The sequence below is a fragment of the Podarcis pityusensis genome (genome assembly GCF_964106645.2).
Source record: "Podarcis pityusensis genome assembly, chromosome: 15".
In the NCBI taxonomy this organism is placed as follows: domain Eukaryota; kingdom Metazoa; phylum Chordata; class Lepidosauria; order Squamata; family Lacertidae; genus Podarcis; species Podarcis pityusensis.
Genome location: NC_138040.1, coordinates 35,482,736 through 35,510,455, shown reverse-complemented (window position 1 = coordinate 35,510,455; position 27,720 = coordinate 35,482,736). Strand labels below are relative to the sequence as shown.

The following is a 27,720-nucleotide window of genomic DNA, read 5'->3' as shown; positions in this document are numbered from 1 at the left end:
AAGGGCAAGCTGCTTCGCAGGGCGAAACGAAGGAAGTAACACACGCCCGGTTCCGTTTCCCGAGCAGCAAGGGTCGTGATGGGCCTGGCCGTGTTCACAGGACAGAGGCAGCGTGTGGCCGGCGGGCGTGCTGCCTTGGGTGGCTCAGAGTTGCGTCTGTCTGGATGCTGCGCAGGCAGCAGAGAGTTAATCTGGTGTAACTAGGCCAGCCCTCCAGTCCGCGCCTGCCAGGACCTTGTTTTGCCATATCTGGGCAGTACGCCAAGTTCCTTCTGGCCGCTGTATAAAGTTGACGTAGTCAGAGCGAAAAGCCTCTGCTGAACAAATGCGACCACTTCCCCTCCGGAAAACTGGGAGCAAGCTGGGGGGGGGGGAGAGAGAATGTCATTGGGGAGGGGGCAAAACTCCTATTGGCTGGCTGGCGGTTTACCTGTCCAGCACAGAAATCAAGTGACCTGCTATCTAAGGTGGAGAGACTTCTCCTGATCTGGAACGAAAAGGCTAAAAGGCATCTGCGGGGAGAGGACACCAGGTTTTGCCACCCACTTGTGGCCTTGGCTGTCTGAGGATAAGAGTGTACATAAGGACACAAGGCATCTCTGGGCTGTATCATGGAGGGAGTGCTTGTCCGTACCTTATTTCCAGAGAGGCAGCCATGTTAGTCTCTTGCAGCAAAGTCTCTTGCAGTCTCGTGGCACCTCAAGGACTTAGGCCCCATCTGCACTATATATTTAAAGCCAAATCCTATGGCACGACAACATTGCGTTTTGTGTTTTTTTATTTATTTGTTGGATTTATATGCCACTCTTCAAAAGGATCTCAGGGCAGTTCACAAAATAGAAACATGAGATAAGAGCACAACGAGGGGTGCAGATGTGAACAAAATATTGGGAGGCCCAGGTAAGCCCCACCCTGCGTAATCGATCACATAACCCTAACCCTTTTGAATGTCCATCCACTTTAGAGGGTCCCCAGACCCCTAAAATATTGTATGGGGGGGGCGAAGAGTTGGCTCCTATGAGCACAACAATAAGGGGGCCAAAGATAAACCAGAACGTGTGAGAAATTATGGGATTTCAACATGGATGAAGCAGTGTGGCTGCTCCCCCAAAACTTTGGCAGACACACACAGTCTTCAACGTGGGATCACATGTCACAACACTGATAGCTTCCTGAGCGCAAATCATCATGAACGCGCAATAAAAATTATGTCCGGAGAAGTCCTCTGTGCACCCAAGGCACAGAGCTACAATTGCAGAGTTGGTTTAACAATCAATCCCTCTTTGCAGGGAGCTGTAGCAATTGTAACTCTGTAAGGGAAAGAGGGGGATGCGGGTGGCGCTGTGGGTTAAACCACAGAGCCTAGGACTTGCCGATCAGAAGGTCGGCGGTTCGAACCCCCGCGACGGGGTGAGCCCCCGATGCTTGGTCCCTGCTCCTGCCAACCTAGCAGTTCGAAAGCACGTCAAAGTGCAAGTAGATAAATAGGTACCGCTCTGGCGGGAAGGTAAACGGCATTTCTGTGCGTTGCTCTGGTTCGCCAGAAGCGGCTTCGTCATGCTGGCCACGACCTGGAAGCTGTACGCCAGCTCCCTCGGCCAATAAAGCGAGATGAGCGCCGCAACCCCAGAGTCAGCCACGACTGGACCTAATGGTCAGGGGTCTCTTTACCTTTAAGGGAAAGAGGGGCCTCCTAACAATTCTCAGCACTCTTTGGGGGACGTCATGACTGTTTAAAGTAGCACCATAGTACTTTCAATATATGGTGTGGATGTAGCCTCAGACTAAGGAGGTGTTTCTCAAACTTGGGTCTCCAGCTGTTGTTGGACAACAACTCCCATCATCCCTGACCTCTGGTTCTGCTAGCTAGGGATGCTGGGGGACCCAAGCTTGAGAAACACTGGACTAAGAGGTAAACTTGGGCTCACATGAAACACGCTGAATGACCTAGGAACAATCTCTCTCTTTCCCTCTCTGCTGGGCAGAGCTATGGGACATCCTGGTGGGTTGCTTTTGGAAGCAGCTGGCAGTGCCTTGTGTATGTGTCACTGTGTGAAGGGCAGATCATCTGCCTTGTGAAGAGAAGGTCCCAGGTTCTGTCTCTAGCATCTCCAGGAAGCGCTGGGAGAGACTCCTGCCTGGTCAGTGTAGATAATTCTAAACTAGATGGACCAATGTTCTGAGGCAGCTTCCTCTGTCCCTGTGTGTGTTTTGCTTCTTGAAAGACCAAGGACTGAGACATAAAGTGGATTTCATGTGGAACATCAACCTGATCTAAGTCTCTGTGCTAGGCTTTCCTCACTAGTTCTTCTGGCAAAACAAGCTCAATTCAACACCCATGCCTTGAGGAACACCTTTTGATTTATTACTGTGGGTCAGTTTGCGCTGACCTGAGAGTGTTCCAGCCACCAAGCTTAGCCCGATTCCTGTTGCATGCTGTCTGGGAGAACATTGGTTTTAATCTCTATCTTTCTCTGTTTCTCAATAGCCCAACTAGAGCCGTGACACTGAAGAGGCTACTTGCTCCTCGCATTGGTGTTTCCTTGGAAGATCCTGCTCCCAAACCCGTCGCCTTTCTGTAGCCAATGAATTCAATGAACCCAATGAAACCATCGCTCCCGCCCACCCCACATGGGTAAGTATGGCCAAGCTTGCCATACACGCCAATATTCCTTCATGCACCTCTTTCTCTCTGTCTTACCCTTGGGAATAAACGGAGCCGGGTGTATTCTGCACAACAAAGAGGCATCAGAAATGGATAGGTGATTGAGATGCTATGTAGCTCAGAGATAGAGCCCCGGCTTTGCATGGAGAAAGTCTCGTGATTTCAACCCTTGATATCTGGAAGTGAAAACAATAGCCCTTCCCTGCAGTTTGCCCTCTGACAATCGGAATTTTGAAGATACGTTGCACCTGAACATGGAGGTTCACTTTACCTAACATAGTGCACACCCATTTATGTTGTAGCCTCTGAGCGATCAACAGGCGCATGTGCATTCACTCTTTTATTCCCCCCTCCTGCGTAAGCATCAGTCCTGTGTTTTCTTGCTTTGCTTTGGGCCGCTTACCCACTCTTCCCGTGGTCCAGCAATCCCCACCTGCCTCCTGCCAGGCTTTTCTGCCACTTCCCCAAAGGCTCCTAATTAAAACCTTGTGCGTTGTTTGTTGCTTTTCCTAGTGATGGTTCATATGCCTACGAGTCAGTTCCTTGGCAACAGAATACCAATCAGCCTGCAGGATCTCTCTCAGTGGTAACCACGGTGTGGGGAGTCAGCAACACATCCCAGAGTCAGGTACCTTCCGCATTCTTCCAAAATGATGGGGTGGGGCGGGGAAGTGGGGTGTCTGGGCTGCATGTTTTCGGCCATCTTGGTAATCAGTCCCTAAAATGGGCGAGGAAACTTTTTTTTTTTTACCCCACTCCAAGGACTGCATTCCCTTCCAGGAAAACTTCTTGGGGGGGGCCACATGGGAGGGCAGAAGCTAAAATGGGCAGAGCAATGAATGCAGATTTCACCTTTCAGACAAGTGAGTGTCCTTATCAGAGTTGAAGGGTGCATTCCATGCAGGCAAAAGAGGGTGTGGCCTGAGGAGAGGGGGTGTGGCCTGAGGTGAGTCTCAAGGGCCAGACAGAGAGGCCTGGAGGGCCAGAGGTTCCCCAGCCCTGCCCTACAAGACTACACTGCCATCAAAACTGCCTAGTTAACCTAATGATAGCTAGCTAGCTAGCTAGCTAGCTAGCTAGATGATAGAATACTGCCTTATACCCGGAAGTCTCAGGGCAGTTCACAGAACAAAATAAAAATATTAATAATAAAAATAAATTAAACCACAAAATATATAATCAAAATAAAAACAACAACCCAATAACACCCCTCCCCTCAGAAACCCACATTTTAAAAGGACATAGGATGTCAGGGAATACAATGACAGTGTCTGTTCTAGTTTGTTTTGCCATTTGTGGGCTCCTTTGGCAAAAAAGCCTCCCTGAGTAGTCTTATCTCCTTCATGTTGCTGCCGCCCATTTGCTTGCCCTGCCCCTCTGGGGGCTGCCCAGAGGGAGCTGGCAACATGAATGGAGGCTGTCGTTCCTTCTTCTCACTCCTGTCTCTGCTTACGGGTCTGGAGATGGCAACAAGCAGCCAGATCAGGGGCAGTGGCTCCAGGGGTTGGCAGTGGGCCCCTTGCCAGGCCACGGATCTTCAGCAGGTGCCCAGTGGCACTGGCCCCTGATGCCGGTCCTGCTACCTCTGCACTTTTTACCACGCCTGTTTTATGCTGCTTTTATAATTAAGTGTTTTAAAGTGTTTTAAATTTGTTGTTAGCCACCCTGAGGTTTTTGAACCAGGAAGGGCGGGGTATAAATAAAATTTTATTATTATTATTATTATTATTATTTCCTCACTTGGGCTCTTCAACCTCTGCAGGTTTTCGGAAACCCCATGGGCCCTGGGGGGAACACCTCTGGCAACCCCATGATGCCCAGCGTGGCCAGCAGCGGCTCTGGAATGAACTCACCTCAGTTCATGGGACAGCAGCCTTTCCCAGAGGGATCTACCAACAAGGGCTACGTGCAGCCGGGGATGTACAGTCGCAACACTTACCCCGGAGGTCCGGGCTTCACCACAAGGTAGGTTCTGGACCAGCAGATCAACCTTGGTCCATTGTGTACTGCCTGCCTGCCTGCCTGGGTCGCAGGAGGCATCAGCTTAGGTCAGCGGAACGAAAGCACTTCTGCACGCAGCACGTTGTTAATCTGTGGAACTCACTCTCACAAGATGTGGTACTGGCCGCGAACTTGGGTGGCTTAGAGGATTAGAGAGATCCATGGAAGATAAAACACTTGTGGCTTCTAGCATGCCTCTGAACATCAGTTGAACAGTGCTGAAGAGTGTGCAGTTGCTTTCAGGTCCTGCTTGTGGGGTTCCCAAAGACACTTGTGGGGTTCCCAAAGGTGTGCCTTTGGCCCGATGCAGACGTTCTTTTTATGTAGAAGTCATTCTCCCCAGTGTGAGAAGAAAGAAGGGGTGCCTCTTTAAAGACAGGGCTTGCCATCTGGAATTTTTAAAGCGCTTTTATTGAAGTTAGTCGTCTTATTTAATTGGGGGCACCATTTTAGCAAATTATGGGCGCAGTCCGATACTTGCTTTCCTGGTTCTAAGCCTCATTGCACTCCAGGGAACTTGGTCTTTAGCCAACGCCTGTAAGATGGTGCTGCGAAAGTCTTTCTAAGCGTAGTCCTGTACACAAAATTGCTTGAGAGCGGTGAGTCCTGTTGGATGCAGTGGGACTTAATTTCTGAATAAACATGCACAGGATTGCTTTGTTAATCAGTTTGTGAAACTGATTAAATATTGCAGCCCTGATTATTATTGGTAGGTGTGGGACCAAGAAGGACCTCACTCAACCTACCCCCCCCCAAGAAAAAAGCATTTGTCAGAAGGGTGGCTTGCTTGAGCCATCTAGAAATCCTCTCTATTTGATTTGTGTATTTTGAATTTCTAACCTACCTATTCACAATAAATCCGATGAATAAAATGCTCATCCAGAATATTACATATTACATTGAATATAACAGCCCCCAGGCCTGCTTAACCCCAGCTGTTTAATTTTTCTCCTAAACAAGGAGGTCTCACAGTGCTTCTGGAAAACTGTTTAAACCATTAGGAATTTGATGGGTCTGTTCCAGGTAGTTTCACAACCGTGGTTCAGTCACCAAGAATGTATCTCAATATACAATCTTGCAGTACAAATCTGTTGTGTTGCGTATGCTCTGAAGTGGGGGTTTATTTATTTTATTTTATTTCTTACAGTCAACCAATCTATAGATTTCATGAAATAAATAAATACATAGACAGATCTGAGGCTGTTCCGGATGCATTTTGAAGATCTGATTTTTGCAGATGATTTTTGCAGGGATGACTTAACCCAGCAAGTTCTGGATGATACATTTTTAAAAAACTTGCTTTTCTCCAGTCTACGTTTATATAACAAATTCACAATAGAAAGGGGAGAGCAATGGCTGCCGATAGGAAGACGATGCTCCTGTTTTGAAACATCTGGGTTGGTGTGTGGCTCCTTCACCCCCCTTTGCCAAGAACGCACTGATATCTCCACTCTCCCCTTTCTGTTCTTCCTGTTCTTCTGTTCTTCCTAGAAGTTTGCTTGCTTCTTTGGAATCCTAAAACAGAAGGGGACTTTTTTAAAAGGGGGGCGGGAATCCTTCTTTAAGGACACAGGGAAGCTGCCTTATGTTGAGTCAGAACATTAATCCAGCCAGTTCAGTATTGGCTAAACTGACTGGCAGCAGTGCCCCCCAGCACTAATGGAAGAGTATCAGGGATTGGACTTGGGAGCTTCAGCTTGCAAAGCAGTTGGTCTGCATCCATAGCTCTTCCCCTCTTAACATGTGAATCAACGCTCTGCGTGGTGGGAGAACAAGACGCTCTGCGGGTGCATGGGGAGTTGAGCTGTCAGACGCCTGTCACTTGCTGCATAGTCATCCCATTCCCTCTGTCGCCGCCACTGAGCGTGTGGGGAGAAAGGGCATAAGCGTGTGACTAAGCATGGTTTGCCAGCTCATGGTTGCCAGCTCATGGTCACCAGGCCTGGTTTCCCAATCACCAAGACACATCGCTCTTCTAGCATCATCCGACTCCAGCCGGGCTTCCCTATACACTCCAGAAGGACCGTGGTGTTACTGCTTTCCCTGATGTAAGAAGCCAAGTGGAAGTCATAATTCATCAGGGATCCATCAGTTGGCAGGGCAGCTTCCTTAATGAAAGAAGGGCAGTGGTAGCTGATGCCCATTAGTGCAGAAAGCGGGAAGCCCCATCCTTCAGCCCAGACACTGAGGTCCAGCTCCGAGGGCCATCTGGTGGTTCCCTCACTGCAAGAAGTCAGGTTACAGGGAACCAGGCAGAGGGCCTTCTTGGTAGTGGCACCCGCCCTGTGAAACGCCCTCCCACCAGATGTCAAGGAAATAAACAACTATCTGACTTTTAGAAGACGTCTGAAGGCAGCCCTGTTTAGGGAAGTTTTCAATGTTTGGTGTTTGATAGTGTTTTTAATATTCTGTTGGGAGCTGCCCAGAGTGGCTGGAGAAACCCAGCCAGATGGGCGGGGTATAAATAATAAATTATTATTATTAATGCCCTTCAGAACCAACTCATTCTAGTTTTGTCCCCATCCATCTCCCTTCTGAGTTCTGCAAGAGGTCTTGGAGACAAAGCTGACCAGTTGTGGACTGGTTGTAAGTAGGAGGGTGGGCTGGCTAAGGGCAGGTTGAACTTGATGGGGCAGTGCCCCCGTTTCCCCTAATGAACCAGCCTCCACTGGAGAAGGAAGTAGGAGAGTCGCCTTCTGTCCATCCTGTTCCACAGGAGGCTCTCTGGATGTAACCCTTTGCTTTCTTAAAAAAGATTCTGAGGACATGCTTCTTTTCCCACTTCAAATACCAGGTTCTTCTGCCCATGGAGTAGACGTGCGCTGCCTGGTCTGTGAGACACCTCTTTTTCTTTTCCAGTTATGCAGGCAGCCCAAACGGCCCCGGGGGAATGGGCATTCCTTCACACACCGGGCGACCCCCTGCAGACTTCACCCAAGCAGCTGCCGCCGCCGCTGTTGCAGCCGCCGCCGCCACGGCCACAGCCACGGCCACCGCCACCGTGGCCGCCCTGCAAGAGAAGCAAAGCCAGGAACTCAGCCAGTATGGAGCGGTAAGATGCAGGCGGCGCGATTTCAGCGCTTGATAATTCCCGGGGGTTTTCGAGGGTGAAGAGCGGAGCTCACAGGATGTAACTTGCAGCCGGGGAAATAGCATGAAGCCAAAGGAGTACCATCTGTTGCAATGCTATAATGAAAGGCCAAGGGCCTTGAATTTGCTCAGAGTGAAGTGGCACCTTCCCAAAGGGTGAGGGTGGTCTTTTTCTCTCTCTCTTGAAATAATTTTTATTTGATTTTGCAAATATAGAATTATAACAGTACAAAGCACATATCCATATTTAGAGATTTCTAGACTTCCCACCTTCGCCTCCATGGGTCCAATTGTCAACCTTTTCGACTGCATATTGTTCTATAACCCATATTTTATATCACTCCATTTTGTCCATAGTACCTGCAGCTTTATAAGTGTTACTGCAATCCTGCTAATGTTTTCATCTGCTTACAGTGGTCTCCCAGACAAATTATAAATTTCCCCCATTCTTTATTAATGTTTTGGTCTTTTTGGTCTTTTCCCACCTGTGAGTCAGTTGCAGCTGTAGCAGGAAATGGTGAGATGGGCCCTGCTTTGGGTGGCAGATCAGGATTGCACCTTCATGGGTGACCAAAGAGATTGCATCCCCTATGAACTTCAGAGGAATATATAGAGCGGCCTAATGCTGACCTGGTTCACAAGATCTAATCATGGTTTAATAAGCCACGATATGCACAAGCTCCATGTCTTTGGCTGCAGCCCCTTCACTTTTCCTTTTTTTGTGAACAGGGGAACAAGCCAGGAAGGCGCACTTAACCATAGCTTCCTGTTCTGTGCAAACCAGGAAACTCTGGTTAACGGCTTCCAAACAAGCCAGGATTCATCAACCAGCTTTAAAAATTATAGATTTTCCTACTTTATTGTTTGCCACCATGGGCTCCTTTGGGAGGAAGGGCAGAATAGAAATAATAATTGTATTATAATAATAATTTTAAACCTTAACCATTGTTTCCTGGTTTGTAGAGAGCAGGAAACTATGGTTAGCTGTGCCTTCCTGGCTTGTTTCTCTGCTCGCTGAAAGGGAGGAGCAAAGTGGGAGATTGGGGGGGGGGTGTTGCACGCAGCTTGTGCCATGATTTCATTGTGTGAAAGCAGCCATTGAGTCAGACGGTTGGTCCCTCCAGCCCAGTATCTACACTGACTGCCAGGATCTCAGGTGAAGAAAGATTTCCCATCACCTGTCCCCTACTTTTTTATTTAAAAAAGATGCCATGGATTGATGCCAGGGTGGAGAGGAGCTGGCTTGGCTGTGGCAGATGCATTGGAACAGTGATGTGACGTAGTCATTAGTCTTAGACTCAGACATGGGAGACCAGGGCTCAAATTCTGGCTCAGCTATGAAGCTCACAGGGTGGCCTTGGGCCATAGACTTGTTGTAAAGATCAACTTGGGCAAGGGAGCATGTACACCACATTGTGCTCTTTGGAGACAGGATGTAAATAAAATAATAAAAGCATATTCATTGTTAGGGACCAGCACTGGTCATCTGTTGAAGTGTGCTGTATTCTCTCATCCCTTGCTTCCACACAGGGCTTGGTTTCCTATCACATTGTGCTAACCTTTCTTTCTTATTTTTTTCCCTTGAAGATGGGAGCTGGGCAGCCCTTCAACAACCAGTTTCTTCCTCACTCGGGGCCGCGAGGGCCATCCGTGCCCCCCGGGATGAATCCTGCCAACATGGGCGGCGTGATGGGTGCTTCTGGGATGTCTCCCATGAGCATGAACGCAGCAAGGGCACCTGCCATGAGCGCCCTGTACGGCAGCCAGCGGATGCCCCAGCATGGCTACCCTGGTCCCCCACAAGGCCAACCGATGCCCAGGCAAAGCATCAAGAGGACGTATTCCAATGAGGTGAGGTCAGGGTGGGGGAGGAGATAAATAGGTACTGCTCCAGCGGGAAGGTAAACGGCGTTTCCGTTCGCTCCGGCACTCATCATGGTGTCCCGTTGTGCCAGAAGCGGTTTCGTCATGCTGGCCACATGACCCGGAAAGCTGTCTGTGGACAAACGCCGGCTCCCTCGGCCTGAAAGCGAGATGAGCGCCGCAGCCCCAGAGTTGCCATTGACTGGACATATCCGTCCAGGGGTCCTTTACCTTTAGGTGGTCTGACTCCATATAATGGAGCTTCCTATCTTCCTAACTTAACTTATTGGTGGAAATTGTAAGGAAGCCAGTTTGGGCTAATTATTAGGAGGCACTTCATACCAGGCTGCTGCCCATGCTTGCTGTGTCCCGTCAAATCGATTAATGCGTGCTCATGTTAAAAACATGGCAATAGACAGCAATACCACCCACCAGCAGTGTTGGTAGCACTTTCAGCCGCTGCTGCCATGACCACCTGGCTGTTTTCTGCTATAAGGTACTTCCTCATATAAGGAAATGAGCCCTGAGTGCTCACTGGAAGGACAGGTCCTGAAGCTTAGACTCTCATGAGAAGAGAAGACTCCCTGGAAAAGAACCTGATGTTGGGAAAGATGGAGGGCACAAGGACAAGGGGACGACAGAGGACAAGATGGTTGGACAGTGTTCTTGAAGCTACCAGCATGAGTTTGACCAAACTGCAAGTGGAAGACAGGCAGTGGAAGACAGGAGTGCCTGGCGTGCTCTGGTCCATGGGGTCACGAAGAGTCAGACATGACTAAACGACTAAACAACAACAACAACTTCCTCATATGCCTACCTAAGGTCCTATCTGCACCAGCTCATTAGCCCATAATGGCCCTGGGTAGCATCCTTTTTCCCCCATGCAAGTTACAACCTTATCAAAAAAGAGCCTCTGCTGTTCCCAGGATGGTTTGGGTTAAATGTCTGCGTTCCTTTTCATCCTGTGTGTAGCTCCCTCCTCTCCTGTTTTATTAGCAGAGTCTTTGTCCTTAAAAAAGAGAAAATGAATAGAAAGAAATTAGGTTGATTTGTACATGTCTACCCATTCACCACAACTCATTCTGCTCAATTTGTTTTTAGGTGGGAGGGAAAACGTCTGTAACATTTACGGCTTTGCCTTTCTATTTCACAACTCCATGGAGACATCGTAGGGCTGCTTCCATTCCTCCCTGTTTCATTTCGCACCGTGCACCAAGGTTTCTGGCGTGGGTGTAATTGCACATAGCCTATGCTATTTTAGCTATTGCTTTTTTAAAAAGACAGATATAATAATAAGCAGAACAATGACGTCCAGAATTCTTACAAGGAAAATGTATGTATGTACAAGAAATGTGCAGGCCTGTGGCCCTCCTGAGGTTGCTGGAATTCCAACTCCCATCAGCCCCGGCCAAGCATGGCCAGTGATCAGGGATGATGGTAGCTGACAGTCCCAACAACATCCGAGAAGACGACAGGTTCCCCATGCCTGCTGTCTTAAGGCTGTTTCCTGTGTTCCACGGTCCACCCCCCTCCCCCGCCCATAATCCTGAAATCCTTTGGCTTGGGGAAAGCATGGGACCCCATGAAAGATATACCGTATTTTTTGCTCTATAAGACTCACTTTTTCCCTCCTAAAAAGTAAGGGGAAATGTGTGTGTGTCTTATGGGGCGAATGCAGGCTGCGCAGCTATCACAGAAGCCAGAACAGCAAGAGGGATCACTGCTTTCACTGCGCAGCGATCCCTCTTGCTGTTCTGGCTTCTGAGATTCAGAATATTTTTTTTCTTGTTTTCCTCCTCCAAAAACTAGGTGCGTCTCGTGGTCTGGTGCATCTTATAGAGCGAAAAATACGGTAATCAGCAACAAACCGTACACTCAGCCTACTTGAAGACACCCACTCCTGTAAAGGTTGTGGTGGAATGAAAGAAGGATTACACTTAGTCATGCTGGAAAGAAATATTTTAAGAATATTACAGGCCTGAGAGGAAGGACTGAGATATGGATATGCTTCGAGGTTCAGACTGTGGGAAGCCGTAAAATCAAAATTACAATTCGGAAGACAATTTGATCGTTTTTTATTTTAGTTTTTTTATTTTTATTGGACTATGATTTGATATGTTAATTGGATGTTTTTTATTGGAAAATTAATAAACGCTCTAACAACAACAACAAAAAGAATATTACAGGCCAATCTGAGGAGGAGGAAACTTGTAGCTACAGCACAATGCGCGACATCTGTTCCGATTGCTTACCGCAGAGATTGGCACTTGGCAGACAGAAAGTGGCAAACACATGGCATCAGCAATGACAGCGCTGACAAGATCGTTCTCCTTTGATTTCCGATGAATTAGTCAGCACTCCCAACTTCTAGACCCGTAGGCTGTTTACAGATGTAACGCTAAAGGTTTGGTGTTAAGGACCTAAGAGTCCTGGATCAAACCAAAGGCCTATCTAACCTAGTATCCTGTTCTTACGGTGGCCAGCCAAATGTTTGCAAGAAGCCCACAAGCAGGTCTTGAGTACAGCACCACTCTACCCACATGTAATCTCTGGCAGCTGGCATTCAGAGACAAAGTGCCTCTGACATGAAGGTAGCACATAGCCATTGAGACTATCAGTCGTGAATTTGTTTAATCCTCTTCTACAGATATTCAAGGTGGCTCCCGTTCCTCCCTTTTGCGGTAGTGAACCCCACAATTTCAGTACACACTGTGTGAAGAAGTACTTCCGTTTCTTTACTAACAAACGGAAATAGTGTCCTGCCATCCTAATTCTCTACCTTTGCTCTTTCTTCCAGGGTTATCCAGGACAGCAGTACATGCAGAGTGGCCAGTATCCCTCTCAAGCTGGGCAGTATGCTCCCACTGCCCCCCAGCCGTCTGCTCCGTCCCCTTCGTATCCTGGCCACAGGATGCCCATGCAACAAGGAATGAGCCAGTATCTCTCTGGCTCTGGCACTGGAGGCCCCTACTATAAGGTACCCAGTTACTATGGAAACAGCCTCCCAAGATTCTCTCGGGATGCGTGGAAGAAATTCAGCCTCCTTGCGGAGAAAGAGAACCCCCCCAGTAATCATAAATGTGTCAGGAGTAGATCCAGCCTAAGTGAAGGTGATGTAGTGCGTGTCACTTTGGTTTCACCTATGGCACAGGAATGCTCTGTCGTCTGGGTCTGCCCTTTCCCTCCGTGATTTAATACTTCCATCTTTTTGAGATCCCCACCTTTTTGTCCAAAGAGATCCTAAGAAAGTGAGCCCCAGCAAAACTGGTCGCTCATCGCTTTTGTATAAAGGGGTGAGGGGTGGCGGGGAACGGCAGGCGGAAGACAAGGGCTTCCACCAAAGTTACCCAGTAAACCAGGGGTGGAAATATGACAAGAACCACCCCACCCCAAGCAGCCCTCATTCAGGTGAAAGAGCCACTGTGTCACTTAGCCAGATACCCCGACCAGAAGACGATGGGTAGTATCCCACTCCAAAGGGTTGAGAGGGGGAAGGATGACTAGGCTAAGGCAGTTTTTTGTCTCGAGAATAAGGATGGTCCAGGGAAACACATTATTCTGGTACCAGTCTTTCAACTTCTCCTTTCCAGCCTACGGATCAGTTCAACGGTCAAAATGCCAACTTCAATGGAGGCAACTTCAACAGCTACGGACAGGCTACTATGAATGGGGTGAGTCTATGACTATTCCGCTCCTTCAAGACTTATCTAGGCATGTTGCAATGATGTGGAAGCCAGTTACTCACCTCTAGTCTTTATCAGGGAATTCTTTTGTGTTTCCTTAAGTTTTGCAAAGCCCTAATGGTACTCTTGGGATGCGGGTGGCGCTGTGGTCCAAACCACAGAGCCTAGGACTTGCCAATCAAAAGGTCGGCGGTTCGAATCCCCACGACAGGGGGAGCTCCCATTGCTCGGTCCCTGCTCCTGCCAACCTAGCAGTTCGAAAGCACATCAAAGTGCAAGTAGATAAATAGGTACCACTCTGGCGGGAAGGTAAACAGTGTTTCCGTGCACTGCTCTGGTTCACCAGAAGCGGCTTAGTCATGCTGGCCACATGACCCGGAAGCTGTACGCCGGCTCCCTCGGCCAGTAAAGCGAGATGAGCGCCGCAACCCCAGAGTCGGCCACGACTGGACCTAATGGTCAGGGGTCCCTTTACCTTTTAATGCTACTCTTGGTGGTTGTAGTCCATACACTCAATAGGGATTCATTCCCCAGCTGCCAGCTGTCCTCTTTGGACTGATTTTTCTCCTGCTAAATCAGAGGTGGGCAACCTGCAGCCCAGGGGTCTTTGGCCCTTTTTCTAATTTTGTGGGGTCATTGGCCCAATGTCATGCAGGTGTTAAGGAATCATGGAATTGCAGAGTTGGAAGGGACCACAAGGGTCATCTAGTCCAACCCTCTGCAATGCAGGAATCTTTTTGCCCAACGTGGGGCTCAAATTCATGACCCTGAGATTATGACCGTCGTGCTCTTAAGAGTGTGGCAGAGAGAGAGAGAGAGAGAGAGAGAGAGAGAGAGAGAACTGGGTGCCAACCCACCACTGTCATATGGTCCCCAATAGCTTACCTCCCAAGGAAATGCAGGACTTGAAGGAATAAAAGTTGATGTTCTAAACCATAGCTTAGCATGATGTGTGTCAGTTAGAACAAACCACACGCAATCAAAGGGGATTTGGAAGTTTTCACTTAACCTCAGTTTGTCATGGGCTGAAAAAACTGTGGTTAACAATAACTGGGATTAGTTTCGAACAAGTTACCTTCAGGCCGCAATTACTGACTCACTATTGTTAAGATTAATCCCAGTTTCTGGATCTGGACAACAAGGCAAACTGTGACCAATCAAAAGCGGAAGAAAAAGCTTATTTTCTCCTACTTCTGGTTTCATGGGATCAGCAGCAGCGCACACACCCACACAGCTCTCTGAGGCTCATTCCTGTTTGTGCACATCACACCAAACCAGGATTTAGTGGGATGTGGGAATGCAGTCACGCTGTCTCTGCCCATTAGCCACGTGGCTTTCAACATGTGCCCTGCTGCATCAAGTTAGCCTGATGTTTTGATTCTCCTTTCAGCCTGGAAGATCCATGCCTGGTTACCCCAGCTCCCCACTACCTGGGAATCCCACCCCTCCAATGACACCTGGCAGCAACATCCCCCCATACATGTCCCCAGGGCAGGACGTGAAGTCCCCGTTCCTTCCAGACATCAAACCCAACATCAACTCTTTGCATCCGTCTCCCTCTGGTAAGTCTTTGTTTCATATCGAGACCCCTGTGTTCTGGCTGATTTACCTCCACACTCCCATTGGGTTCAAGGGGAATCGCTTGCGAAAGGCCCAAGGGATTCTTAGAGGCCATGAATGTCCTTTAATTGTTATTTTTTTTAAGACCCCCTTTTTCCAGTAATCAGATTATCCACCTGATCTTAGGAGGTTATATAGCCAGTCATTAAACTGGGAGGGGCAAGCCTTTTAACTGAAGTCAACTTTCTCAAAAACGTGAGGATGCCTTAGGCCGCTTCCTTTCTGTATCGTGTTGCAGTTCTCAAGAGCAAATGAGAGTGCCCTTTGAGCACCATCCCCAACACCAGCTTTGAACACAAAGACCCACAGAAAGGCAATATTGGTAGCTGTTGCAATCTTTTATGGGATTCCCTTCCTTGGGAGGTTTCCCAGAGCCCTAGCCTGAGTGCAGGCCTGAATTATTAACAGCACTTCTGTTTGTACAGTGCTTTGGCGACTGTAGATGAGAAACAAGTGTTATTTTAATTTATTCTTGGTTTTATATTAACTTTAATAAAATCGTTCTGCTCTGCTCTGGAACGCTAAGCTTAAACCAAATAGCTTCACTGGACGCTCATTGAACATGAGCTATAAGGCACCTCTTCTGCTTGGTACACAAGAGGAATATCCAATCTCCTACCTACCGTTTGGAAACTTTATACCATAAAATGTTGCAGTTTGGAGTGCTCCTGTTCAGAGTTCCAGTCAGTCAGCTGTACTTTTTTCAGGTCCTTCCATTCCACACAGAGTTGTTCTGTTTCCTTCCTCCACTCCCTGCCCCCGCCAACAATTAATCTGCTTTCTTTGGCCACTGAGCAGCCTGCCTCATTGGGCTACTGTCACAATCCACTGGGTTCCAGTTCCACAAGGAATAGGTCCCTCACCAAAGCACTTTGACAACAAGGGCATCATTGCCAAGGCAGTGAAATCCAAGCAAACCATGGTTAAGCACACAGAATCTGTCTAGCTCAGAAGAACATCCATAGGCCAGCAAGAGTCCACAGTCAGCATCACAGAGAATTCAGCAAAGCACAGCATGGGGTTGTGGAAGAAGAAGCCAGCAGCTGCTCGGGCCTTCTAGCAGCTGTTAGTAGTGAAGGAGTTTCGGGAATTGCTTACTCACAAGTAGCACAACGACTCTGGCTGTGTCATGACTCCTTGGCCTGGGTTTGGGCCTTCTGGTGCCATTGTTCATGAGGACTGGGTGATGGTTCTACCAAGGTCATCCTCTGGAGCTTCAGGAGTTCTGTAGCAGGTCTCAACCCAGAGGGCTCCTCAAGGACTGGTTTTAAGAGGACCCTTCCTTCTCAAGTTCTTTGATCTGTGAGGTGTCTCTGCTTCAACCTCCAAATCTACTACCAGATCAGGACTAGGCCTGACAGCTGCTTTAGTTGTTCCTCCCTTCCAAGTTTCTCCTCTCTGAAGGTTTCTTGTACTTCTGGAAACCTTGGGTTCCCCATGAATGGTGGGGCTGAATTGGCTAAGTAAGGAGAACTGAGTTCACACATGCACACAGGGAGGCGGCGCTTTTTGACTCAACCAGGATTCCATTTGTGCATTTAGCAGAATCACATGGTAAAGCTTCTCTAGATGGCAGGGCTTCACACAGCATGTTGGGAGGGGTTGAAAATACTAAGCATGAAGGATTCAGGTGATGTGGACGTTTAATGTTTGATTTTAAATTTGTTACGTAAAACTCAAAAAAAAAATTTTGTTAAAAAGAAAGCATTAAACACACACACACACACACACACACACACACACACACAACAACCCACACACACCTCCCTGTATATAGAAAATGCATGTCAGTGAGAGAGGTTCAACTCCAGCCTTCTCAACATGCTGTTTACCTTTTGAAGTGGAGTGGTCTTTTTCATGGAATAGCATTAAAAATATGATTCCTTCCCCTTTACCTCCCCCTTGCTGCACCCTCCACCCCCGGTCCCATTGCCCAAAGTGATTCAGTCCAGGGCAAGCTTTATCACTTGATTCTGCTTCAGATTTAGCCAGCAGATTCGGGGGAAACAGCAGAATTTCAGTGGTTAGAGGATTCCACGGCAGTTCAGAAGTGGCAGTTGGGTGCTTGGCCCCCGTGTGGGGGAAGGGCGCCTGCGGACCTCATTAATATGCAGTGGGTACAGTCTGGGGTGGGTTGGAAAGGAGAGCAAGGAGTTCCTGCTTCCCCCCAAATGCTTGGAAAGTGCGGGGTCGTGGGGGAGGGGGAGGGTGGCGAGACCCCTGGAGCCACAGAAGGAGCGGCGACCAGGCCTCTTCTCTGCGCCACCTGCTTCCTCATCCCACCTGCCAGACATTTGCTTTGCCCCCAGGCGCACGCCGTCCCTTACGGCATCCCCGGCTGCCGGATCAAGCTGGCCTCCGCACCGGCCTTGGTTCCCCTGCGCTACCTCACGGTGCCCGTTGCCTTGCGCCAACAGCCCACCGCCAACCCTCTCTCTCATCTCGCCCTGCCAGGAAACCCTTGCGACGAGCTGCGCCTGACCTTCCCCGTGCGGGACGGTGTCGTGCTGGAGCCCTTCCGCCTCCAGCACAACTTGGCTGTCAGCAACCACGTCTTCCAGCTCAGGGACTCGGTTTACAAGACTCTGATGCTCAGGTGAGAGAAACGCCCTCCTCCTCCCCCCCCCCTGTCGCCGTTGTGCTTCCTGCAGAGGAGCTCATTTCCTCCCACCGGGGTCACCGGGAACGCTCTGTTGGGAACAGAGAGAGCATCCGTGCTTCAGATGCTCGGAAACAAGAGAGGAACTGGCTGTGACTCAGAAAGGTCTTCCTTGTTCCTTGGACCTCTTCAGCTCCTTAAGACCAGAGAGCCCCCTATTTCACTGTATCAGACCTGTGGGGCCTTTGGCCCTCCAGATGATGTCAGACTCCAACTCCCATCAACCCCCAGCCAAAGTGTTCGGTGCTGATGGATCATGGGAGTTTGAGTCCAGCAACATCCCCTGCACTAGACCATCCAAGTTGCATACATACCTGGAACACAGGTAGTCTGAACGTCTTACATCAGAAAGATTGTAAGGCACTCTGGGCAGCCATTCACCGCACTTTTAAAAGGAACAGTGGGTTATTTAATTGACTGTTTTTTGTTCTTTGCAAGGGGTGGAGGTAGCAAGTTCACCTTCTGTTCTGAACCTCCAAAATAGGTCTGGCAGTAAGTTCCGAAACCGATCCTCAGTTTTAGCTGGGGAAAGGCCCATAGCTCAGTGGTAGAACATTGCTTTACATGCAGAAGGTCCCATGTTCATTCCCCAGCATCCCTGGATAGGGAGAGATGGCGCTGTCTGAAAGCCTGGAGAGTTGCCAGCCAGCCAGTGTAGACAGGACTGAGCTCATTGGGCCAGTGGTCTGACTTCATATCTAAAGTATCTTCCTGTGTTCCCAACATTTCTAACTTGTCAGAGACAGAACTGAAAATCTAAGAGGGGAGAAAAGAAGGGGGGAATCCAGAGAAAAATGAGGCGGGGTGTGTCAGCAATAAGTGATTTTCTCAGTTGGGAAAAAGGGAGATAAAGGGAAGAGGGCTTTCACATCTCTATCCAGAAAGAGATCTGCATTGAACACTCAACGAAGGCTTTTCTGAGGTCTTGGACTAGCATCAGACTTCCAGTATCAACCAGGGATTGCCTTCTCCCATTTTGGCTGCAGCTTCGTTTTTAATATTGAGTGGCATCTTCCCAGTATCACAACAGTAACTACTGCAGGTTACAACTCTGGTGGGCCGAACTGGCCACAGACTGCCTGCATCAGGGCACCTGCAGGATCAAAAGCCCTACTTTCCCACGTAGAGGTAGATTATTATCTCATCAGCCTTTCAGTTGTGGAATTCCCTTTGCCACAGAGGTGCACTGGGTACCTTCATTACGTAGTTCCCATCCTATGCTAAAGATGCACATCTTTACCCCAGTCTTCAACAGCTGACCACCCTAGACTATCATTTGTTTTAAACTGATTTTAATATTGTATTTTTAAATTGCTCTGGGACCTTATGGTGGAGGGTGGTTAATATTTCAAACTAACAATTATAATAATTCGGCCCCTTGGCTCTGAAGAACTTCTCTCTGTCCCCTTCCTATATAGAGGAGTTCTCTGGCGTTCCCAAGGAGAATAGCTTAAAACAGAAACATGCCAGACTTTCTGTGTCTTGAGAGATTCTTGCTGTATCCCTGTCAGCCCTGTAGCACAGGGATGCTTTGCATCAATATAGGTTCAATCCCCAGCATTCCATAGGGAAGGACCTGTGTCCAGATGGAGCAATACTTGCAGCCAATGGCCCACCTTGCTAAAAGACAGTTTCATATGTTCCTGCAATGAGCCATGGTCTTCATGGTTTATCAGTGGCTTTATATGCCACTGGTGAGTGGGGCAATGGCAAAAATGAGCGGAGCAACACATGCAAATTTTACATTTGCACAGAAGGCTCACTCACACACCCTTCCACCCAGGAGGCATTATCAATGCAAGAGGTATCATCAGATTTCAAGGACATACCCCATGCATGAGATGCAGAGCAGAGGCAGCGAGAGGGGCAGCCTAAAGAGTGAGTGCATGGCCTGAGTGGAGTTCTGAGGGCCAGATAGAGAAGACTGGAGGGCCACATCTGACCCTCAGGGTCTTCATACGTCGCTGGTGGGCTACCCAAGGAATCAGCGTTTCCTTGCTGTTTTTCGAAAGGCGTTTCGTTTGCTTTCCCCAGGCCTGACTTGGAGCTGCAGTTCAAATGCTACCACCACGAGGACCGGCAGATGAACACCAACTGGCCAGCCTCAGTGCAGGTCAGCGTGAACGCCACGCCCCTGACCATTGAGCGGGGAGACAACAAGACATCACACAAGCCGCTCTACCTAAAGCAGGTGTGCCAGCCTGGCAGGAACACCATCCAGATCACCGTCACCGCTTGCTGCTGTGTAAGTTGCCTCTTGGATCCCTTCTCTTCCCAACGCCCCCCCACCCCGGGGATCTCTTGTTCCCACAGCTGCATGGAGCCCACTGATGAGTTGCCTCTGTTTACCCAGGAAAACACCCTGCAACTGTGCCTTCTCTGTGGCGTATCCCCGTCAAATTCATTGTGGGGATCCGCTAAATACTTTGAATGCTCCTATGGCCGTGTAAAAATACTGAGGCCTTATATGAGAAATAGCCAAGTGCTCTCACTATACCTCTTTAAACAGTCGTGGCTTCCCCTCCAAGCATCCTGGGAACTGTAGAATGTAAAGGGTGATGAGAGGCCTAAGGAGACCCCTGTTCCCTTCACAGAACTACAATTCCCAGAGTTCCCTGAGAAGAGGGATTGATTGTCTTAACCAGTCTGGGAATTGTAGTGCTGCCGGGGGAAGAGAATAAGAGTCTCTTAAAAGTGCTGGGTCCCCTTAACATATTACAGTTATTGGCATTCTTTGGGGGAAGCGATGGTTGCTTAGGTACAATAGTGCTTTCAGTGTTTGTACTTGGCCTCAGTGGTGCATTTTGCACATAGCACATCCGTGCAGGAGCGGCAGGTGGCGATGCAGAGCCCTGAAGCTCACAATCAGGATAGGACGGCCATAGGTCACCTGTCCCAGGCTTGTTCCTCAGCAGCTGCTAGTCAGAGACATGCAGCCTCTGTGGATTTGTTGCTCTAATCTCTCGAGAAGAGGGCGAGACCCTCTCTTTCCTATTCACTTTGTTTGTGCCATGCATGGAATCTCCCGAGACACAGCCACTAACCTCTTTTCTTCTCCTCCTTTCTTCCCAGTCTCACCTCTTCGTCCTGCAGCTGGTCCACAGGCCCTCCGTGAGGTCTGTTTTGCAAGGCTTGATAAAAAAACGGCTTCTGCCAGCGGAGCACTGCATCACCAAAAGTGAGTTATGCACTCAAAGAGCATAAGGAGAACCTGCTGGATCTGGGTAAACTCCCATCCAGCCCAGCATCCTCTTTGCACAGTGGCCAAGCAGACGCCCATGGGAAGCCCACAAGTTAAGGCAGGAGTGCAATAGCACTCTCCCTGTTTCTGATTCCCAGCAAACTGGCATTCAGAGGCTTACTTAAGACTGGAGGCAGGCCTATGTGGCAGAAAAGGGGGCGACCTGGTACATATTTACCGGGCCTTGGAAAACTAGGCTAGCCAAGGGCCCTGATGGGCTTACGCTGTCATGCCAAGAACACCCTGTACTTCCCAGCCAACTGGGGTCTCCCACTCCAGCCATCAGATGTGGGCCTGACTGGAGATAATCGTGGCTGGTAGTCATTGGTAAAGAAATTGGAGTTCTTGCTGAAACTACACTGAAAAGGATATATCAAGAACTCTGGCCAAAAGTTTCAATATAAGGAATAATTCCTACTCAAGAGTTGAAATGAAAAACGTGTGTATTCTGCTAAGAATAACAGTTTGAAGCTAGTAGTAGATTTAAACACAACGTATAAGTATGATAGTTTTAAAGTAATGGTAAGTTTGGATACAACGTTTAAGTGCAGAAATAATGTCGTTTCAAATATACAATGATATAGTACAAAGGTACATGAAATACCAGTGCACAACAATTGTTTTATACAAGTCTCAAAGGCAGTCAAAACGAGTCCACATTATATAAAATTAGAAAGAATGAAGGATCAAATGGGGCCAAAAAGGAGTATCCGGAGTGTGAATCAGATGTACGGTTCAGTGGTGGTAACCAGGACAGGGCCCTGTTTCGGAGTACACGCCTTCTTCAGCTTGGTTTTTTGACGACTATAAATCTGTTGGAAGTCTGTATCATTTAGTTCTTTTATGTTTCTATTTCGACATGCGTCTTAGATAATTGCATCCAAGTTTTCTTGCGTTTCTCTGTGCGTAGTCATTGGTAGCCTTATCCCTCCATGAATTTGTCTAAGCTGCTTTTAAAACCATGCAGTTTGCCATCCATCGCTACATTTCATGGTAGCGAATGTCAGGAGCTCGTCCTACACTCGAGTAGGACCCTGGCAGAGACACATGTCCGACTGGCATGTTCTCTCCCTCCTGGTCAATCGTTCGGGAGCTCCAAAAGCTTTCTTCAGCCCGAACATCACAGCGACCGATGCCAACCGACACTGGCACACTTAGGGATCCGCAGAGTCTTCGCAGCATGTGTAACAGACCTCAGCAACTCAGCATTTTGGCTAATCTACCTTATTTACATATAAACACACACAGAGCACTGCAACACGGCTCCCTCAGACAGCAAAGAGAAAGAACAAAGGACAATAGTCCCACTTCATGGAACACAGTAACACAAACATCCTGTCTCCGTCACTTCCTGCTTTGTGGAGTCAAAACATATATCGTCATGCGATAGACAACAATCCCATGACTGCAATCATGGAGCAGGAATTCTAACAGCGACCTCCGTAGTTCAACTGCGCGCTCTCCTGCCTATGAATTTTGTGATGGAGGCCAAAAAGCTCTGCTGTTTGCAACAACGTCCCTTTTCCTTCCCGATCCTTAGTAAAGCGAAACTTCAGCAGCGGCACAATCCCTGGAACTCCAGGTCCAAATGGGGAAGATGGAGTGGAGCAAACGGCCATCAAGGTGTCTCTGAAGTGCCCCATTACTTTTCGGAGAATCCAGCTTCCTGCCAGGGGTCATGATTGCAGGCACATACAGGTGAGTCTCTGGTCATACAGCCTTCCTTCCCATTCTGCTCCATCACTGCAGCCTCACCAATGACACTGTTATCTCCCGCTGCCCCTCCAAAGTTTGCAGAGTGGCTTCTGCCCCCTTGCCCGTGTGATCTCCCATCTAGGCAGCAGCTGAACTGCCTCGTACACTGTCAGGCCATTTTTAGATATCTAGACTGGGGAGGAGGTTTTCTTCGGTTGCTGTCGCTCCAAGACAAGGTGTTGTGTCCTGCTAACTTCTGCTGAGAGAAGACCCAATAAAATTAATGGACCTAACCTTGCCATGCCAATTAATTTCAATTTGTCTACTCTGAGGGATTCTTGCACACATTTAAAGCACATTCAGCACTCGGCACAGAATCCTGGGAACTGGCTTGTTAACCAGGCAGAGGACCTTCTCAGTAGTGGCGCCCACCCTGTGGAACGAACGCCCTCCCTTCAGATGTCAAGGAAATAAAAAACTACCTGACTTTTAGAAGACATCTGAAGGCAAACCTGTTTAGGGAAGTTTTTAATGTTTGATCATGTTTTTAATATTTTGTTGGGAGCCGCCCAGAGTGGCTGGGGAAACCCAGCCAGATGGGCAGGGTAGAAATAAAATAATTATTATTATTATTATTATTATTATTATTATTATTATTATATTGCTAGAAATTGTGGCTCTGCAAGGGGCAAACTACAGTTCTCAGGATCCTTGGGAGCAGGGGTTGCACTGTCAACATGAGTGTGTGTGCGTGTGTGTGTGTGTGTGTGTGTGCAGCCTGAGTGTGACTAACATTGGATACAACCGTAAATTGCTGCCCCCTCTTGGGGAAATCTACACCTTCTTCCCAACCAAATTCCCTGTCTTTTGCTCAGTGCTTTGACCTGGAGTCCTATCTGCAGCTGAACTGTGAAAGGGGGACGTGGAGATGTCCTGTTTGCAAGTGAGTATTTGTGGGTGGGGCTCCTGACCTTCGCAGGAGCAGGTGGCATCTATGAAATGCAAGAATGTAGTTAGCAAAGCAGTATAAGCACTCAGGAAGAACCCTCCTGGATCAGACTAGCCACTCGAACCCCAGCATCCTGTTTCCCATAGCGGCCAATCAGATGCTTCTTAGAAACCCACAGGCAGGGCATGAAGGCAGTAGCTCTCCCCTATTGACTATAGTACCTGACAGTGCTACTCACCTGCTGTGTCACTCTGGCAAGATGGCTCCCTCTCTCTCCCCTGTCTATTTCTTGTGCCAAACGTCTGCTAAACTTCAGTAATAATGAACAAACCATGGGGACTTGTGTGGGACATGGAGAATGGGAAAGAAGCGGTTGAGAATCTGTATGTGTGTGTCAGAGACAAGGAACCTGTGGCCCTGCAAATTTTGGGCTCCCAATTCCCATAAGCATCAGCCAGAATAGTCAATGGTCGGGGATGATGGGAGTTGTAGTCTAGCGACGCCTGAACAATCACAAGCCCCCATCTTCAGTATATGTAAGATAAAGGGACCCTGACCATTAGGTCCAGTCGTGGCCAGCTCTGGGGTTGCGGCGCCCATCTCGCTTTATTGGCCGAGGGAGCCGGCGTACAGCTTCCGGGTCATGTGGCCAGCATGACTAAGCCGCTTCTGGCGAACCAGAGCAGTGCACAGAAACGCCGTTTACCTTCCCGCCGGGGCGGTACCTATTTATCTACTTGCACATTGATGTGCTTTCGAACTGCTAGGTTGGCAGGAGCAGGGACCGAGCAACGGGAGCTCACCCCGTTGCGGGGATTCGAACCGCCGACCTTCTGATCGGCAAGCCCTAGGCTCTGTGGTTTAACCCACAGCGCCACCCGCATCCCTTTTAGTATATGTAGTCAGAAGCATATTGCAAGCCCCCAGCCTTTGCACTTCTCTGAGCAGTGTTTGTTGCTACCACCGCTATTACTGCTAACTATTGTGTTATTTGCTTTGTTCTCAGTAAAACAGCCCTGTTGGAGGGACTCGAAGTGGATCAGTACATGTTGGGGATCCTAATCTACATTCAAAAGTAAGTGTCCATTCAGAAAAAGTGAACAGCTACCATCAGATCCAGATTTGTGTGCTTGTATTTAGACCATTTCCAAAGCAAAAAAAAAAAAAAAAGTCAAACCAAAAGGAACAGCATATCCATATAAGACGAGTTAGCAGAAATAAAAGTTACACAAACCAAAATAAAAATTAATGTTTAAAAAACAGAGACAAACTTAAGATTCTGACTATCCTGCCCCAAAATCCCTAGCATCAAGTAATTTAGGTGGGAAATGTGTGGTCTTTGCAGATGTGTGTCTATGCTTTCCACACAGTAGACAGATTGCAGTCTCCTTGTGTATTTCCTTAAAATCCGACCCAGATATTCTTCCTTCAGCATGTCGTGCAAAGCACACTGTGTAATAATACGTGCAAGATTTTCACCCCATTTCAAACCACAAGGACAGGTACGCCCAAAATAGGGCCTATAATTATAATAGTATGGGCTTTTCACCACCTGAGGGCAGCCAAGTGCTGGAGCCAGACCCCTCCCCAGCCGATTACCCCTTCCTTTGTGATTTTGTCATGGTTAGACAAAGCCTGCTGTGTTGGGATAGGAATGAGAATTCAGGTAGGGAAAGGCCTTAGATCAGGGATGGGGAAACCTGTGGCCATCCATATATTGCTGCGCTACAACTCCCATCACCCCTGACCATTGACTGGGACTGATGGAAGTTCATCCATATCTAGAGGGCCACAGCTTCCCCACCTCTGCCCTGGATAAACTCGCTCATCACTGAGACCAGAGGTTTTGGAAACAGAAGAGGCAGTCAGCAGAGACCCATTTTGGAAAAGAGTGCCAGTGCAATGTGGCGTCTTGTCAGACGAGGACAGGAGAGGTCTGGGTTGAATTTCGTGCTCAGCCAGTTAAGCAAACTACAAGAACAGCTGCTGCCTCTTCTTTCCAGGGTTGTTGTGAAGGAAGATGATGATGATGATGATGATGATGATGAATACCCTGCCCATCTGGGTTTCCCCAGCCACTCTGGGTGGCTTACAGCACATACAAAATTGTAAAACATTAAACATAAAAAATTTCCTGATACAGGGTTGCCTTCAGAAAATTGTGGAAATTTTGAAGCAAATATGTATTCTGGGTCAAGGTACAGGCCTGAACAGAGAGGGGTCATTCGGGTAGGACTCTGAGGCAAAAGTCCATGGCCTTAGCAAAGTGAGTGACCTCAACTCCAAAAAGAATCACTCGCCACATTCTGAAGCAAATGTATATTTACCTCTTAAAGAGGCTCCCCAATAAAACTAAGTCCAGAGTCTAAAATGATGGAACTGCATCGCTGGGCCTGACAAGCCCCAACTCCAGCACCACTACCCCCGAAATTTATACGAGCCAGAAAGCATTCTGAGAGGCACAGTTTGGGGATTGGCCGGCCTGGTTCAAATCCTTGCTGAACCCCGGCTGAGTCACTGGACAGCCGCTGTCCTCAGCCTGACATCCTCCACAGAGTTTCATTTATTCCGTTTATATCCCACGCTCTCATGCAGCTTACAGTAACGAGGCACGATTACACAGCCCTCGAAGGCAACACAAGATGCACACAATGAAAAACAAAAAGCCAGTCAGCTCTAATATTGCAAGCACAGAACCCGAGGGAGCTCAGACTTTCAGAATATCAAGCAGTCATAAAGGTTCACCATGAGCAGATAAAAAAAAATGCTTTGCAATGGTTTCTGTACTACTTTTTATTATATTATTATTATTACTACATTTACATCCCTTTTCTCCAAGTTGCTCAAGGTGTACATGGGTCTCCTCCCCTTTCCTTTCACGACAATCCTGTGAGGTAGGATAGGCTAAGAGATGGCGACTGGCTCAAGGTTGTCCAGTGAGCTTCAGGGCTGAGTGGGGATTCGAACCCTGGTCTCCCAGGTCTGGGTTCAGCATTCTAACCGCTATACCACAACGGCACTGCTGTGATTTCTAAATTATCCCTGCTTACGGTTGGAGCCACGACTGACAAGGCTTTGCCATTTGCCCCACTTTGCTGATCTTGTATCTACTTCCTGTCTTGTACCCAAGTCAGACCATTGGTCCACCTAGCTCAGCGTTGTCTACACTGGCCGGCAGCAGCTGTCCAGGGTTCCAGACAGGAGTTTCTCCCAGCCCTACTTGGAGATGCCAGGGAATTAACATGGGACCATCTGCATCCAGAGCAGATGCTCTACCACTGAGCTGCAGCCCTTAAAGGATCTCTGAGCAGGCTGTCTCTGCCTAACCTGAGATATACAGGGATGCTCACAAGGTGGTTGTGGCAATGAGTGAGATTACAGCCGTACTGTATACTGAAATGCATATTAATTGTAGCATCTTCTCTTTGCTACTCAGTAGTATCTTGAGTCTAGTGGCTAAAATTCTAGCTCCTTGTGGTGTTTTGCTTTCATCTTTCCCCTCTGTTCATTTATTTATTTAGGCACACAACTTTGTAGCCTTCAGATGTTGCTAGACTGCAACACCCACCACCCACTACCATTGGCTGTGCTGACTGGGGCTGATGGATGGGAGTCCAACATCATCTCCAGGGCATCACGGTTTAGGGCAAGAATGAGCACCCATATATTGTGGACTCCAACCACCATCAGCCCCAGCCAGCTTGGCCAGTGGTCAGGGATGGTGGGAGTTGTGGTCCTGCAACACCTGAAGTTCCGCACCCCTGGTTTACCCAGGCAGCTTTATATCCCTCTCCCCAGTGACCCCCATCCCTTCCCTGAATGCTGACTGTGCTTCTCGCTTCCTTCTCGGCCCCAGAGATCCTGCTGTCTCATTAGCAGCAGCTGCACCAGGTGTCACAGTTGAGCCTTCCTTGTCCCAGAATACAGAGCAAGACCAGCCAGCATGCAAAACTTCCCTTCTGCCATTTGAGGGCCTCGTGCTCCCAATTTTCACTGCCGGGAAGAAAAATAAAAAAAGACAGCATTGCTTTACATAAACAAGAAGGAACCAGATCAAACCTGCTGGGCACTGAGGCAGTGATGTTCCGGCCTTGGTGTATAATTCACTGCATCATTCCCCCCTCCCCTTTACTTACACTGCCAAGGACAAATCTTTGAGCCAAAAAAAAGGGGGTCATGTGCCAGCAGCCTGGGAAGTTCTAGAAAATGGGGCTTGTATTTCCATGGGGTCCTGTGCTGAGATGGCAGCCATGG

At 48.4% G+C, this 27,720-nt stretch overlaps 1 protein-coding gene and 1 long non-coding RNA gene across 2 annotated transcripts in view; one reads left to right on the top strand and one right to left on the bottom strand.

Annotated features, from left to right (window-relative positions):
- Positions 1 to 27,720, top strand: part of ZMIZ2 (zinc finger MIZ-type containing 2) — a 107,936-nt gene that overhangs the window by 70,707 nt on the left and 9,509 nt on the right. Inside the window, exons 2-15 of the mRNA XM_080982357.1 lie at positions 2,489 to 2,635; positions 3,179 to 3,293; positions 4,428 to 4,630; positions 7,526 to 7,718; positions 9,344 to 9,607; positions 12,417 to 12,596; positions 13,210 to 13,290; positions 14,693 to 14,864; positions 17,377 to 17,518; positions 19,616 to 19,826; positions 20,654 to 20,759; positions 22,363 to 22,520; positions 23,393 to 23,460; positions 24,473 to 24,541. Coding sequence (XP_080838483.1) covers positions 2,586 to 2,635; positions 3,179 to 3,293; positions 4,428 to 4,630; positions 7,526 to 7,718; positions 9,344 to 9,607; positions 12,417 to 12,596; positions 13,210 to 13,290; positions 14,693 to 14,864; positions 17,377 to 17,518; positions 19,616 to 19,826; positions 20,654 to 20,759; positions 22,363 to 22,520; positions 23,393 to 23,460; positions 24,473 to 24,541 — 2,012 coding nt within the window. The 5' untranslated portion in view covers positions 2,489 to 2,585. The remainder of the gene's footprint in view (positions 1 to 2,488; positions 2,636 to 3,178; positions 3,294 to 4,427; positions 4,631 to 7,525; positions 7,719 to 9,343; positions 9,608 to 12,416; positions 12,597 to 13,209; positions 13,291 to 14,692; positions 14,865 to 17,376; positions 17,519 to 19,615; positions 19,827 to 20,653; positions 20,760 to 22,362; positions 22,521 to 23,392; positions 23,461 to 24,472; positions 24,542 to 27,720) is intronic.
- The window catches only part of LOC308463898, a 55,966-nt gene continuing 38,536 nt past the window's right edge, over positions 10,291 to 27,720 (bottom strand). The window contains exon 3 of the long non-coding RNA XR_013979801.1: positions 10,291 to 10,628. This is a non-coding gene — a long non-coding RNA (uncharacterized lncRNA). The remainder of the gene's footprint in view (positions 10,629 to 27,720) is intronic.